Source organism: Periophthalmus magnuspinnatus, chromosome 13 (assembly GCF_009829125.3).
Source record: "Periophthalmus magnuspinnatus isolate fPerMag1 chromosome 13, fPerMag1.2.pri, whole genome shotgun sequence".
Classification (NCBI taxonomy): domain Eukaryota; kingdom Metazoa; phylum Chordata; class Actinopteri; order Gobiiformes; family Gobiidae; genus Periophthalmus; species Periophthalmus magnuspinnatus.
The window spans coordinates 5,346,357-5,362,807 of NC_047138.1; the positions used below are offsets into that span (position 1 = coordinate 5,346,357).

Here is a 16,451-nt window from a genome sequence, read left to right on the forward strand (position 1 = left end):
CTTTGGCGTCTGTTTAGTCTTACAAAAAAGCTACAAGTCTGTTTTTATTTTAACATTATTATTATTATTATTTTCTTTTTGTAAAATGTATCTTTTCAAAAATTAAATCACAAATGTTGTATTTTTAAACTCTGTGACAGTAACAAAAAGTAAATATTGTTAAATTGTCCTTGACATAATATTGTGGTCCACTGTTTTTTGCTAGTACTCCAGTGTACCAGTGTAAGTAAAGCCATTCAATATAATTTACACAGAAAAATGGTAATTTACAGTACAGTTTGTTGATTCAAAATACAGAAAGATATGGTGCATTGTACAGTATTGTGTGCAACGTCAAAGGGCAATACAGCAGTGAACAGGTTCAATGATTATAGACAATTATAGTAAGACGCATGTGCAAACAAATATGACCAGTTTTCAGTTAAACTGTGTCTAAAAATAGCATGTTAAGTTTTTGTGAATGCATAGTTTGAACTGAAACACACCTACAGTAATAATTAGATAAAAAAGGTGTGGCACATCTAAAAGTTATTATACAAATATAATAACTCCAATACAAAAAAAAACAACATGAAAACCACAAAGTACAAATAATACCTTGTTGGCCTCTTCCATGGATACCATGAAATAATGTAATGTTTACAAGAGTTTTAGAGGAAGACGACATAATTCTCTGGTATTAAACCTGTTTTATCCTCGTATGTCGCTTGGAGCCAGCCAGGTTCAACAGACGGATAAACTAAAGAAAAGAAACAAAGAATGACATAAGGTAAACAGAAAGAACAAGACTCTTGATGCTTTGTGGTTAAACCACATCAAAATTAAAGCAAATATTCAAAACACCACAGTAATGAAAGTTCAATTCTTCTAGATCTAAAACCTTTAGCTTGAAATGTCGCTCTTACAAAAGAATGGTAAAAAAAAAAAAATGTGGAGGTGAATTAATGTAGCTAGAAATTTAAATGGGGAGCGATTGTTGACATTTTTCTTGAGACTGCTGGCTTTGCTGGCTGATTTAAGCAGGAACCAGCGCCTTCTATCATAAGGTTACAGTGACCTGCTGCACAGGTTGTTCAGCAAGTCTCTTCAGAAAAGGACGAAAAGCAGGAAGAAATAGAAAAAAAAATCAACTTTCTTTTAGAGTTAAATAGTGACTCAGCAAACACAGTGTAGGTTTTCATTTGATAGTCACAGTCAGCCGAGTGCAGCTGAGCCAACTTTCAGTCTGGATATTGTGTAAATGCTTTGATCAAAGCTTTGACCCAGTTTTCACTTTACTCACCATTTGAGAAGTGCGCCCCCTGTGGGAAGCTCAGTTCATGACTGTGTTCAGCCTCACATGAGTACACCGCTTTGGCCTCTCTGAAAATATAAAATCAAATCTCAGTACTCTTGAGAGGTTCACTGATCTAGAATGATGCCATAATACTGCAGTACCTTCCACCTGGGAGGGCTTGAGTGGAAGAAGCACCCTCAAAAAGAAGCGCACGGGCTGCAACACTGCAATAACAAAACACACACAACTACTAATGAAAATGAAATGAAATCATAGAATTGTATTGTGTGATTTACACTTGCAAGTTAAAAGTAAATGTACAAACTAAATCTAGACTGTGGGGGTAAATGAGGCACTTATATTTGACTATAACAATTACTGGCATTTACAGAATGGTGATCCTCCCATTTGTTTTGTCCATTATCATGCTTGACTTGTTTTTATAGGGTTAATAAAAGGAGAGTAGATATTGATTTACTGCCGCCTGTTGTCTGCAGTTAAGCTAGAATTGGAATTCCTATTACTTGAGATTTTTTAATGATCAAAATATGCGACTGGTTCTGACATAACACCTTTTGTTTAGAGAAAGTAAAAACACGATGACAGAGAGGGAGACTTCCTCCAGCAGCAGCAGTTACTAGGCTAAAGTGCAGCTGGGTAAAACTGTGTAACAAGGCACCACTTGACCCTGAGCACAACAACCTGGGGCAGAGTGCAGTGGGAGCTATACGGGGAACGTACTTGAGAAATTGTGTGACTTGCTTTCCAGAAATGACAAGTCAAACAATCTATTTGTCCCAGGAGAGCGAGTGTACGCTGCTCCTGGGTCACATCAACCCGGCAGAAGGCAGAGTGTAATTAAAAGCAGCGCTCCCACAGCAAAGGGAAAGACATAAATCTGGGTGCACGTACTCCTCCAATCCCAAAACCCTCTTTAAACTCTGTGCTCATAAGCAGACAGGCTGACTGCACCATGGGAGACTGATGAATGTCTCCAAACTATTGTCCACCGCCACTATTGACTTGTACCTAATTGAGCAAACACGCAGACAAAACACTCCCAAGAAGTGCACTGTGATTTTATACAATCGAAGTACATGTAACAACTGCAACCAGCGATGAATTTATATGATGGTGTCCTCATACACGTGTACATGCTTTCACCTAAATATTTAAAAAGAGCTTTCTATTTTAACATTTTTATTCATATCCATATCACCCAGTTGTAGTTCTAATACTTGCATGAACTCTGCTACCGGTAAAGCTGCTATTTATCACTTCTGATTTGATTTAGTTTGAAGATACTTCCTCGGTGTTCTGTGGCTATTTGGCAAATGTACTTTTTATTAAAATCAGAACGTTCTTTTGCATGATGGTGTTTAATGCTGATTAAAGTAGCACAGAAGCCTCTACGGGGCTCATTGACTCAGTAGTGCATTAAGAATCCCTGCACCATGAACATTTGTGCGTATTTGTTTACGATGGAGCATTTACATTGATCCTGGTCTTTGGTAGCCATTGCTGACGGAGGAGTCCACCCTGCGGCGAATCACATCTTTAGGAGGAAGTTTGGGGTTCTCGGCTGATTTTGGACTCTCCAGTGTTGATAGACTTGGGACAGATGCGGAACAGCGTCGACGACCTGGACATAAAAACAAAGACTTTAATTTGATTTGCATAAAAAAAAAATTAAACAAAGATGATCTGTGTGTGTATAATTTTTAATGACTATGGGTTTTTACTTATCTTAGTTATTACAATCAACTTTAAAACAAATAGATGCTTGAAACACTGACCAAAACCTGTCTAATAACTTAATTAAATAACACTTATGTAAAATGTATAATTGCATTTAAGTAAACCAGTGTAAACATACTCACTTTCATCTGTAAAGTGCTTCAGTAGTGCCATGTTAAGATTGTTATGGGTGTGAGGGGCCTTTTTTGGCGCAGAAGACATTTGTGACGAGGTGCTGACTGAGGATAGGCTGCGCCCGTCCTCAGACTCCGCATCTGTCCGGCCCGCGTCCTCCCGCGAGCTGGACTCTGCACTGCTGACAGCGCCCGTGCCCCCGGGACCGTTGGACAGCAGTGAGGGCAGTTGGAGCAGATCCAGGAGAGACGTGTCCCGGACCTGAGCGGGACAGGTGGTTTGGGAAGAGCTGTTCTGTTCTGAGGAGTGCGATGACAGCGACTCCAGGCTGCCCATGGGTGTGCTGCTGGGACTGCTGCTCAACGTGTCACCTAAGCAGGGACCAGGAAACAGGCACAAGAGGCTCTCATTAAAACCTGCTGGGAGAGCAAGACGACTCTTTTTACACAAGCATGATACCAAAAGTGGAGGTAAAACATGTTGTAAATTAGCCTTGAATATAAATATTGTAGTGTGTTTGCTATAAAATAAATAACTAATACAAAAATATGATACATGCACTTTTAGTCTATAAATAAATATATATAAAACAGGCATTACTTGATTATAACCCCCTGTGGTAAGATTATCATATTCAAAAATAACAATATGTCAAAAAAAACAAAAAAAACATGTAATAGTACTTCAAGAAAATGGTTTGTGAGAGCTAAACTAATTAAATATATTGAATTTTTTGGGTTCACGTTCATAAATTAAACAATATTAGGCAGATTTTACGCAATATGATGAATGTGCACATATAACATTTTCTTAAAAGCCAGAAACCGTTTATGCATTTACATAGTAGAGTTTAGAGATGATATTGTTTAATGTATGACTATCTCCTAGGTCACACGTCAGCAGATAGTGGAATCATGCGTCATCATAGATTTGTTTTCGGTGCTCACTTTCCGCGTCTGCCAGGCATAGTGTCGGGGCGTAGATGCTGCGGGGTTTCCTGGCGGTGGTGGACATGCACATGGCTCTGCTGCGGCGCGAACCCAGGCGAATCTGGGGCTGAGGGGGGGGCACGTTAGGGTCCGGAGGTTGATCGAATATCTGCAAGTTTAGCCAAAGCGATTAATCAAAACAAGATAGTAATTAGAAGATCACTTGATGTGCTGAATGCAAAGTACAGACTGTCTTTTCAGGGGATTTTTGGATTAGAGCATGACTAGTAAAAAGAATTAAAGAAAACTAGACATAACAAAGTGAGACATACAAAAGGCATTTATTGCTCATGCACGAGATCTTGCTTAATCCACTCTTGCAGGTGTTTTTTAATTGGATTTTTAATGTGTTTACATAAATTACATAGATTTTGGTGCGTAATTCCCATGTCACTCTACAAATATCAACTATAAAAATCTACATTCAAAGTAAACTATATAGCGGAATTAAAACATATCATTTTTTAAAGCTCCTTTTTCCACTGGCTTTTAACAGGTCAGACAGAGATTTGTTGTTGCTTCTATTCAGGCTTTTAATGAACTTAAGTGACTCGTATCTCATTGTTTCTGTGTACAATACATGGACCTGTAGTATGAAAGTGGTGTGTGTGCGAATGATAGGTGATCGTCGGAGGGGCCGATGGCGCAGATTGGCAGCCTCGCTTCCATTAGTCTGCCCCAGGGCAGCTGTGGCTACAATAGTAGCTTGCCATCACCAAGTGTGGAAATGAATGAATAATGACTATAGTGTAGCACTTTGAGAGGCTTTGACAAGCCTGTAAAGTGCATTACAAGTGTAAGCCATTATTATTATTATTACCTGTTTGTCTGTTGTATTCTTGTGTATGGCACAATGGCCACCTGTAAGTTTTTGAAGTGTTTTATAAAAAAAGCTGGTATGGTATGTCATAAAGCTCCAAAAAAATAATAATAATAATGATTTTTTAACAATATAAGAACATATAGAATGAAATACGTGGATTGCATTGACTTAAACGTGCTGAAAATACTTTTATTTAACATTTAACATGACCTTTATTTTATTTATTTATTTATTTATTTTATACCTTACTGAAGTTTTCTATGAGGATCTCCACCACGATGTTCTGAAACTTAATATTCATCATGGCCGCCACCGTCTCCTCCTGTGACCTCATCAGTGTGGGCCCAAAGACGACACCCAGGTTAGACACAGTCATCAGGTTGAACTGGCTCTGGGTGGAAACTCTGTAAACGCAGCAGAGCATTACTGGCCTGTTCACGGCTGATATGTCCAAATGTAATTCCTTACCACACACACTGACAGCTACAAGTGCATTAAGCTGTCCCTGGACTGTGAGGACACTTTAATCAGTCTAAACCATTTTTATCTCTTCTCTTAGGCCCACAGGGTTAGTCATTCATTACACCAACACGTACGTGACAAGATGTTTTATTAGCAGCTCCAGCATTTCCCGGTTCCTCTCTGGCAGCTTATGCACCAGGGCATGGATAGCACATACTCGGTAATTCTGGTCATCGGATTCTAAGTAAAGGCGAACAGACAGAGAATTATAATAACAAGAGACGCTGACATACAAATATGAGAGAGTATAGAGTTAAGCGCATATGCATGGTTAGAATGCGGTAGATACTGCAGATACTGTGACTAGTTAAAGTAATGACATGCTAGTACTTATCTATTGTGCTTTCTGAATGTTTTTTTTTTTTTGCAGATAGGAATACAAAAGTGGAAAAGTAGTGGTTAAAAGTTGCAGTCAGAGAAGTAGCGGGCAGTATAGCAGGAGTCAGTGGTAATATTGGGATAAGTTGATGTATTAAATTCTTAATTACTTGAATATTAATTGTTTATGATGTAACATTAATGTAGTGCTTTCAGTGTCAGCTTAAAATTTATAACGTCTTAGGTACCAGTGAGTTGGGCCTCAATTAAGGCAACAGAGCAATTTTTTAAACACATACCTGGTACACGTTTTATTATAATAGTGTAACCTACAAATATGGATCAGTTGGGAGAAAAAAAGTAACTAACTAATCAAAAAATTTCCCCTCAATCATCAATAGTAACTAGACAAATCCACCAAAATTTTAGCCATTCCCATCAGATGATTTCTCCAAATACATCTGTTCCACCACACATCAGTCACATCGAAGCGCAGAAATGTGTTACCTCCAAAGTGCTGTACTTTTTGACAACTTACTGGCAGCCATGATGAAATCTTTGTGTAGTTTGAAGGTCATTAGTGGCTCTGAGAGACACCTGGTGAACAGAGAGAACGGTTGCCATTTCTTTTCTGAGTAATATGGCTTTTAACGCAGCTCCCCTTCCTCCATGAGTCAGCAGCGGCTCTCAATGCGCAGCTAACACCGGGGAGGTTTTGGAGGAGGCATTATGGAGGTAATGACTATTCCTGACAGCTAAGGACACAACGGGTAGGGCATGCTGACCTGAGGTAATTCTTCAGACCACTGGTGATGGTTTTGTTATCCCACATCTCAGGATCCAGCTCTATATCCACCGGAGCTTTTGATGCTAAAGAGGAGATGACGAGTTTGAGTAAATGTAGAGGAAATGACAAAACAGAAAAAACGATATTTGATGTTGTTTGTGAGGTAACAGCCCATGTAGTTTCTGAGGAGCTGCTATCATATCGAGGAGTGGTCCAGATAAGTCACAGAAACGTTTCCTGTACAATTGTGTTAAGTGTGGGAAAACAGGATTATCTTTAGTGATCTAATAACGTCATGAAGAAAGAGGCGGCACGGCTGGTTCGCTGCCACAGCATAGGAACAAGTCGCTATAAAATGAAACTATACTTTTACCTACAACTTTTTTATAGTACATGCAAATATTTAATCATAAAACTCACAAAAAATCACTGAAAACAACCGAGAGCAACGTAGTAAGCCTGAATCATTCTTAATAAACTACTTACTTTGTCTTTGCTTATGATTTATTAAGGCGAAGTGTAGTTATTATAAAGTGTTACCTAGTATCTTGCATCTTCTCCATCAAAACCATGTGAAATAAAAGCACCGGTCTACTTACAAAACACTGTGGACATCAGCTTCTGTACTTTTGAGTTGACCCCTCCTATCCTGTACAGCCCCATGGCGTTAAGGCCTGTGTAGAACAACATGTAAGAGCTTTCTCATTTATGGATAATGCAAGGTGAAAACAGCACATTATTATTCAAAATCGCGTCTGGACAGAGATCAAGTCATTTGACAGATCAAAGAGGAGTAGATTTAAAAAGTCTCACCTCTTAATTCCACCAGGTCAATGCATTTTCTCACAAAGTTAAAGCCGGCCTCATTTAGAAACACTGTAGGACAACAGGAGAATAGGGCTGACATGTCAATTACAGCATAGGTTAACCACGTGCCATGGAGGAATAATAAGTGCTCCCTTATGCTAGAGGTTTAACTAATAAGATACAAACGCAGAGCTGAAGGCAACACTGTGTCAGGTGTGTGGGAGAATGTCAAGTAATTGTCCTAATGAATATGAATATGTGTAGGTTACAAGGCAGCACTGCTGTATAGAGCTTGATTCATTTGTGCCTTATTGTTGTACCAAAAGACATACTCACTCTCTTCCTTTTTACTCAAAATTGCTGGAAGGTTGTAAATCTGAAAGTAAGAAAAATGACACAGGATTAGCTTGTGATAATGACAGAATTGTAGTAAGAAAAAACAAAACAAAAAACAATCATAATAATAATAATAAAATATGCCTGATGAATATGCATCTGTTTGAGGTAGGCAGGCAGAAGGCATTAAGTCCTCTGATTAAAAATGACTTCTGGATTGTAGTGAAAACATCTTGATTTCAGTTTTCAGTGAAACCCTGTCCAGATGAAACCTTTCTATGTTTGAAACCTTTCTACCTTGGACCACTCTTGGACAAATGAGAGAATACACAGTTATATTTGGTTTGATCATTATTACTCAACATTATAAGTTGAGGGTTGAATTGAAGGAATCCCATGCAATAATTTGATTTCTTTTTCTAAAATAATGCCAAAGCTTTTAAATTATATTCTACAAGCTCCTGTTTGCCATTAGTGTGAACTTCTCTTTATATGTAGGCTATATTTGACCAAAGCACACAGGGTGCGGTTTGTGAAGCCTGCACTTTGGTTCACCACAAGAGGGTGCTATTGACACACCTATCACTTTATTAAAGGCAAACTGCTCACACTACTGAAATAGCCTGACCATAGACAGGGGGTATGTGAGGGCCCTCACCGGCTCCTTGCCATCCATGGCCTCCAGCCACAGTCTTCTGTTGGACTCAGACAGAGCCTGCAGTGTCATGATGCCATGCCTGCAGAGATTCACAAAAAAGCTGCTCTCAGTCTGATCTCATTGCCTTGGGGGCCCCTGGACAAACCATGTTTGTTTACACTGGCTCAGACCACTATAAAAGGACTAGTGCCGCAAAGACAGCCCATGTGCAAATGCTGGATTTCAAACCACTTTGTGCATTTTCTAAATCCACCACTATGTTAAAATGGTAATACACAGAGTGATTCTTTGCCTCACACCCAACATGCAAGTCCCTATGGCTGCTCTACATCCACATCCATTTGTGCTACACAGTGTAAAGCAAGTCGCTGCTGGAGCATGTACTGTAGCAGTAATGTGACACCACACTGTTTGAAGCAGCTGCAGTGAGCTACACCCCACTGAGAAGGGATAGTTAGTAGAGGCAGGGCTGCAACAAATGACTATTTTATACCAATCTTTTCTTCAAACAAATGAAACTACCTAATGGTTTACAAATGAGATCTTTGAGGAATAAATCAAATGGCAATCTAAAAACCAAAGCAAAATGATAAATGGGCAGTTATAAAGTAATAATTTGTGGTGAGATACAGAGAAAGGTAACTTTTATAGTTACTGCAGTGAAGTTTTCATTAAAAATGTTCAAAGGATTTATGGATTTATTCAACCAGGCCTAACTTTATGATGTGTTTACTAATTTTCAACTTAGCCTCCTTAAAAAACAACACAATTTGTGAGGTGACAATACAAATGAATGTTGTGTTAGAAAAAGAAAAATGGCATTGTGAGACTGTGAGAAACATTTAACTGAAAATACCATGTCATGCTTCACAAATTACAAAGTGACAGATTAGTTTCAATAGCAGCCAAAAATGTGACCCTGGTGTCACTCCCTTGTGCTCAAAAACAAGGACATTTAACTCCATGTAATTATTTTATAATTCAAATATTTCATATTTTTCCTTGCATAGGAAATTCCTGGCACTATAGTCTGACTGCGATGATAATGAGGATTATGCAATAGGTCTGGACATGCCACACTAATAAAATGTACAGCAATATATAGTTTTGGCTAATGTAACCCTGAGTTAGATGAGATGAGCTGTTCAAATGCCCGGCCTGATTGTGTCCGGGCTGCAGCTGGAGAACTGCATGTTTATTCTAATGAGGATAAATGGCTGAGCTTGAAGCTGACTCGAGTTGGCCTGGGTTGTCCTTGTGGTTGCTACAAGCACCTTGGGGCACCGGAGCTTATGATAAATGAGTTGTTCTGCAAATAAAGCACAGTTACCGTTCATGGTCAGCCAGGAGCCACCACAGAAAGAGCAGTACAGGCGCGGATTTGGCCATGCACCTAATGCCCCTTGATGGTCTAATTGATCTCACTGTCAAGTGCTATATCTATCAATTATCTATGATCCATTGAGCTAAAAAATTAAAACCCACACAGGGACAAGCGATGATCAGCTAATTCATAAAGTGACACAAATCAATGTGCGATGAAGTAGATTTAGAGTTTTACATCCTATTGAGTGTTAAGTATCTGATTTGATGGTGGCTGGATGATTTCAGGACTAAGTACTCAGACTGAGATATGAACACCAACGCTCAGGAAATGATCTTTTTCTAAACTTTACGATGCACTATGTAACTTTTCTGTTGGGGCATCTGCAACCTGCTTGTTTCCATGGAGATGTTACTGTCTGACCTGAAATATTCCAGAGCATGGCATTGAACTTTTTCACTTTTGTTGAATTACTTTAAAAAACATGCATTCCTACAGTGAACAGGTGCACCTCTCCACAGATTTGACATGTAACTTTGCCTGATGTCATCTCCATGGTGACAAACATGTTTAATGCCATATTGTGGAACATTCCAGGCTAAGCTATAATATCTTCATGGAAATGAGCAAGTGGCAGAGCTTAAATAGTTAAATAATGCTCCTTTAAACTTGGATTTGGATATTCAAAGTTGTTCATTGTTTCACTGTTTTTCTTGGTTAAATTTCATTGTGTTAGTTAAATATTATGTTCAATACAACAGTAGCTACCGTTTCCTCGAGGCTTGTATTGAACTCAGTGAGACATGTTTAGGACCCACTGTTTTATTAGAACAGAGTGAATTTAAGTGTGCGCTTTGATTAGGTGCAGACATGCAGCACATGCACAGGCAGCACTGGTCAGTTCACATACCGGACTTTACAGAAAAACTGAAGGGGTCTGAAAAGAGTTCCACGACAGGTGTCATTTCTATAGCAACATGGACACAGACAAAAGAGGGAAACGGGTTCAAAACTGGGGTCAAAGTTATGTTACATGGAGAGAAGCTGGAGAAGAGGTGAGAGACATGCATGACATACAGGGACAAAAACACAACAAGGCGGTCTGCAGTGTCATCCAACTGAAACAGACTTTTTTAGTACTAGATTTGACTAAACTTGTAATCACATTCGTCACTTTCCTTTATACTTATATCTAACTTGTCTGTAGAATATTGTGATGTATCTAGCATGTCTTTTTACTCTTTTAATTCATGCTATGACAACATTTATCTGGGTTTGGGATAAAAAAAAAAAGTACAATTGTCCTGTGTAGCTAAGGGTAAACCGCATCAAACATATTCTAACAAACATGCAAACTGGTTCAGTTACTGTAAGATGTGGGAAAACTGCAAAACGTCTCCACAAATAATGTTACAGTAAAAGCGGTAACAATACATACAGACACGGATAAAACCGCACATTCACAGACCTCTCCACTACTTCCACATCAAAGCAGAAGCGTTTGTCGATGGAATCTGTTTTCCGCCGAATGCAGGATTTTAACTTGAACACTTCGGGCTGATTCGGAATTACACCATTCTGAAAATCGACATAGAAAAAGAACAATAACTGGAGACAACTCAAAAAAAGTGAAGTTCTCTCGTGCTTTTTGTATTTCCAAGTGTCAGAAGAGAATAAAAGTTTATATCTAAGCCAAGTCTACTAAGTGCTCCTTTTAGTGAACACAAGCAATTACAGGGCTGTGGCAGTCGGCTGGTCAGAATGAGAACAAACAGTCGTGTGGGTTGATCTTTCTGGCATGCATTATTTATTTAGTTGTAGGAGACTGTTTTGTGTTGACAGGGACAAAAATGCAGTCTATTTTCTTAGTGCAGAGGTTACTTTTAAGGTCCAAGGGGCTTTCTGTTATTTTTGGATCTCTTTGAAACTCTCTGTGTTTCGTTCTATGTTTTGTGCCCATATTTCAGCTCTGTCATCTTGATGTCTCTTTTTTGAGTTATTTAAAAGCCTAGTGGTTCTTCTTTATTCTCTACACCCACACAGATTATATTCCTTGTGTTTTGCTTTTAAGTTTTAACTATAACATGTACAAATACCTGCTTTCCAGTGGACTTGTTTTCAGTGTTGATCATAGCGAATGTGTTGTTGCCTTTATCGTACGTGCAGTAGTGACGCGTCCAAGTGCATCCCAAAGGACCTAGGAGGAGAAATTAAGACAAGAAAATAAGACCAAGCCACTCTTTATTCCACTTCGATTCACAGACTTTTGGAGAGGCTTCTAAAAATCAATTTAACAATTTGCGCATGATAAATCAAAAGCTGCTTATCAGTAGTGATAAAAATCTACCATTTGTGGTTTGCTCCCTTCTTGTTTGGAGAACATCAAAGTGAATGGGTAAACAGGATGAGTTATGAGCTCTGTGTGAGAGTCTCTTTGCAGGAGAAGCCTGGGAAAGCTGCAGTCATGTTTATGGTGATAAATGTGAAAGCATGTATGTATGAATGCATGTGTATGTGTGGGTGTTTATCTGGGAAAAGCCAGTGATGAGACGACTCACGCTTCTCCTGGACGTACAGGAAGCCCTCCATCGTCCACTGGCCCGGAGGCTTATAATCCTGATCGGCTGACCTTATCCTCTTCATCAGCTTCTGCACTTCCTGCTTAGTGCTCACAAAGTTGTTCCGTGTCTGTAAGGAAATACTCTGTAACTCTGGGGAACATTAACTAGACTAGAGACTTGGACAAAAATGTATGATATTCACTGTTAAAACTAGATTAATTTGTGAAGTTGTTACATTTTGATGCATTTATTCCAAAGGTTATTATAAACGTAGCCTATTTTCCAGTGTTGGAGCCATCATATCATGTTCTATATAAAAGCAAGTAACTCAAACACAAGCCACAACCTGCTGTAAAAAGTATTAGGTTTATAAAATAGCTGTGGGTTCTCACTGTTTACTGAACAACAGGATTTTTGTACACCCCAAATAAAGCAGCATTGGCTTGTGAACCCACTGTTAAAACTTATACGTCAGACAGCATGGAGGGAGACTCAGAGTGAAACTAGCCCTGGTGCAGCTGCTGAAATGTGGGCCAGAGCAGTTGGAGCTTTAGGCTGAAAGCAGAAAGTATCGCTGATGGAGAAACGGAGCAGGAGAGCAGCAAGAGCAGTTCAATACCATGTTTTTTATTTTATTTTTCGCGCGCAGTGGCGTATACACTCCAGCACTCACAAAATATTGATCCTTGGACTGTGCGCAATCTCATTTATTCATACAGGTATCCACTTGTGAGAGTTTTTGTTACATCTTGTATGGTAAGTTGCAGAATATGATTACGTTGCGGGTTTCCTTTGTCTGCAGCCCTGAGGTGCCGGGACTTACGTTTTGTAGGTTGAACTGGAGCTGCTGTTTGTAGGGCTCAAACTCGTGAGCCAGCTCATATCCTTCATGGTAAAAGGTAAACAAACCCTGGAGGAACGCCAGCAGCTGTGGAGGAAACAAAGTTAGAGGGATTTACATGCTTAATGTGATGCATTTATACAACAGGGAGTACGAGCAGAAAGTTAGACAAAATTTCAGGCAAGACTTTGACATAAATAAATGGTAGTTAAGGGCTACTAACCAACTGATTTTTACAGAGTAGTAAAGATATGTTTTTCAGACAGTGTTTTTAATTCTTGAGTGGTAACATCATCTAAGTCAATATGTGTTTATAATGCATTATATTATGCATCCATTCATGCAGTGGTTTAAACATAATCATTCATTTGTCTGTGTAATCCCTCAGTCGTCCAAGTTTGATTCGTCTTTTCCTATAACCATTCATTTGTTTTAATTAAATACTTCATTTGATCTTCAACTGCATTTTTCCAGTTAAAGTTTCCTATAACTGGTGAGAAAAGTAGGAGCCATATTATTGGCTGTGAAAACTGATCCCATCTCCAACACGAGCGATCCCACACATATCGAGCTGCTCTCAGTCAAATCCTGGCCGCTGATTTGATTTGGGCGATGCTATATCAAATGTTCAAGGATGAACCATCATCTTATCTCGACCCAGATTCATCACAGGCAAGGCTGTGCCCTGTCGTATTTTTGCCCTGCTCTACCTGGGACTGGGGGAGATTTACATGTCTGGCTTGGTTTTCTGGGTAAGCTGCCAGTGGAGGTAAGCAAGTGTGAGGGAAGAATTGAAAAAAACAAAACAACTTAAGAGGCAAGAATTGACTGTATACTTAAAATAGTTAGAATGCTGCGATTGAAGAAGCAGATTGCTCTATTTACCTCTTCAAGACAATATAAACGTACATGAATTGTGATAAAATTGTGATCTGGCTCCAAGAAAATGCTGATATTATATTTTTAGCATATCACTCACAATTTGCACTTGCAAGAATTTCACCTAAAAAGACACGCCCAAATAAAATCAATATTCATTACAGCTTAATTGTTTACTATACACTACAAAAACACATCTTTCAACAAAATATAAACTTAAAACAAAAAGCAATTACTGCAGAGTCGATAAGCATTTAACACTTCTGAAAAATGTTGATTCACTTACGGGCTCCACAAACTCAAACTTTTTCTTCTCTTGCACTTCTTGGATTTTGAAAACATACTCGAGAGAAGCATCATAAAAGAGTTGTCTCTCCTTATCAATCTGAGTGTCAGCCTGAGAAAGCAAAGCAAACAAAAAGCTGAGGTTAGAACAACAACAAAGGGCTGTGTCATCCTCGCCGAGCGCTCTGTTGACAATGGGTTAATATGGGGACCACCTGGAGAGATAATAAGTGCAGAGAGCGCATATTGTGCTTTGGAGGAGACCATAAACAAAGGATTATTCATATTCACACTATAAGGCCTCATTTTGTTTTGTTTTTACCTCCTGCAGATACGTTTCCTTCTTCCGAGATGACAAGTTGAGGTGCCGCTCAAGAACTGAATAGTATTTTTCGGTTTCCTTGTCGAATTTCTTCTTCCCTTCCTATAAATATTGAAAAGACAAACGGACTCACTGTGAGTATTGACAAGCTGCCACTAGGTGGAGGTGTAACTACATTTGCTAAATCATATACTTGTCATCTAAATTCCCTGTCAATACATTACAGCAGCAGGTCATAAAATTACCATCGGGCTGTGTGTAATGATTAGGAGACATGTTGCTACGGTCAATAGGGACCCGTATTATCAATAAGGGCTTGTGGAAATTATAAGCCATTACTCCCACAGTCCACTAGCAAAGGAAATACACAGTTCATTGACTGTAAAGCTCAGTGCTGCCTATAATCCATTTGGCTTAGAGCGCTCAGCAGTTTCTATGTGCTGTGCTCCACCTGCAAAGACAACTCACATAAACCTACAAAAATATAGAGATTTTAAAGACTGCATTTCCTCCTATCTATGGGTTTCTAAGTGATACAATAATAGCATTAGCGTTACCTTAGCAATTAACAACTTAAATCAAAATATTATTAAGTTCTGAATGGTGGAAAGTGCTCAAAATGTTGCCTATAAACAGGAAGTTGAACCTATGAATAACTGAACACGCTTTAACTAGCACTATGTTGCGCAATTAATACAGTTTTAATAGTGATTACAGTTATTGCTCATATCAATTATTAAAAAATATGTAATAGAAAAAATATAATAAATTCAGTTCTGGATAATGAGACTCTCTTGCGTGAAAAGCCACTTGTCTAATATACAGTGGCTTTTAAAACTTCGAATCGCAAAACTTCTAATCAACGATATTGTGTGGATTCTGCTTAACTTTTTTTTTTACGTTGATTCAAATCATGATATTAATTATAAATGATTCTTCCCATAATCAAGCCGCCTCTGTAAAAAAATAGCAGTATAGTGGCATTAAATGTTCTGACATGTCACTCTGAACGTGTCAAAACTGAACTGTTCTATTGAATGAATGGCGTGAATGGAAGGAGAAATGAAAAAACAAAAAGAAAATTAACCAAAAAAAACAAAACAACAGCAATGTAATTATGTTTTCAGACAAGAAAAATAGCTTTCAGGTGTGTTTGTACCTAATAAAGTGGCCACGACTCTGCTTTTAAGACCCATCTGCTCCAAGGTTTTGTGCTGACCTTGGTTGTAACATACTTGAGTTATTGTTGCCTGGGCTATCACTAGAAACCATTCTCCTTTCACCTCTGATAGCAACCCTGCATTTTCACTACAGAACAACAAAAATACTTCCTCTTCACCAAAAAGGGAAATAAGTTTTTAAGCAACAAGATACAATTCAAGCTGTAATTACGTGAAACTACATTCGCTGATAGTATAACTTAGGATTGCATTAGTAGTCTGCGTAGCCAACTTTTTCCCTCACCTATAAAGTTAGTTGAATGTCACTTATGCCCTATAGATTCTGAGCCCTCGATATGGGTTACGAGATTACACAGCGAACCCAAAAAACTCCACTCCTTAGGCCTTAATCAATCTGCACCCAAGCGGAGAGAAGTGGAGACTGCATTTGTGAAAGAACTCATCTGCAAGTCTGACCTCTAAACCAATCCCTGACTATTTAATGCCCATATCGTTATGCAAACTTTTACACAGACAGAAGAAGAAGACCGGGTGAGCGAGGAAGAGGAAGAGGAGGAGGAGGAGACAAATGAACAAATGTAACCAGATCCGGCCGGTTTGTTTTTATTCCCATGGCCTTGAAATTTAAAGTTTAATACTGGTGCTGATATGACCATGTACTGTACTCACG

The 16,451-nt window shown here is 38.8% G+C and overlaps 1 protein-coding gene across 2 annotated transcripts in view; it reads right to left on the bottom strand.

The window, feature by feature from the left end:
- Positions 1 to 97: 97 nt before the first annotated feature.
- Positions 98 to 16,451, bottom strand: part of LOC117380038 (rho GTPase-activating protein 42) — a 78,522-nt gene continuing 62,168 nt past the window's right edge. Inside the window, exons 5-25 of one of the 2 annotated variants that reach the window (XM_055225857.1) lie at positions 14,601 to 14,702; positions 14,280 to 14,390; positions 13,097 to 13,201; positions 12,271 to 12,400; positions 11,809 to 11,909; positions 11,181 to 11,290; positions 10,623 to 10,679; positions 8,389 to 8,467; positions 7,731 to 7,770; positions 7,401 to 7,463; positions 7,187 to 7,261; positions 6,586 to 6,670; positions 6,339 to 6,397; positions 5,557 to 5,662; positions 5,205 to 5,364; positions 4,096 to 4,246; positions 3,157 to 3,519; positions 2,771 to 2,918; positions 1,438 to 1,500; positions 1,283 to 1,362; positions 98 to 739 (exon numbers count right to left, since the gene is read on the bottom strand). In XM_055225857.1, the coding sequence (XP_055081832.1) occupies positions 651 to 739; positions 1,283 to 1,362; positions 1,438 to 1,500; positions 2,771 to 2,918; positions 3,157 to 3,519; positions 4,096 to 4,246; positions 5,205 to 5,364; positions 5,557 to 5,662; positions 6,339 to 6,397; positions 6,586 to 6,670; positions 7,187 to 7,261; positions 7,401 to 7,463; positions 7,731 to 7,770; positions 8,389 to 8,467; positions 10,623 to 10,679; positions 11,181 to 11,290; positions 11,809 to 11,909; positions 12,271 to 12,400; positions 13,097 to 13,201; positions 14,280 to 14,390; positions 14,601 to 14,702 (2,277 nt within the window). In that variant the 3' untranslated portion in view covers positions 98 to 650. The remainder of the gene's footprint in view (positions 740 to 1,282; positions 1,363 to 1,437; positions 1,501 to 2,770; positions 2,919 to 3,156; positions 3,520 to 4,095; positions 4,247 to 5,204; positions 5,365 to 5,556; positions 5,663 to 6,338; positions 6,398 to 6,585; positions 6,671 to 7,186; positions 7,262 to 7,400; positions 7,464 to 7,730; positions 7,771 to 8,388; positions 8,468 to 10,622; positions 10,680 to 11,180; positions 11,291 to 11,808; positions 11,910 to 12,270; positions 12,401 to 13,096; positions 13,202 to 14,279; positions 14,391 to 14,600; positions 14,703 to 16,451) is intronic. The other variant, XM_055225858.1, reaches the window with a different exon arrangement.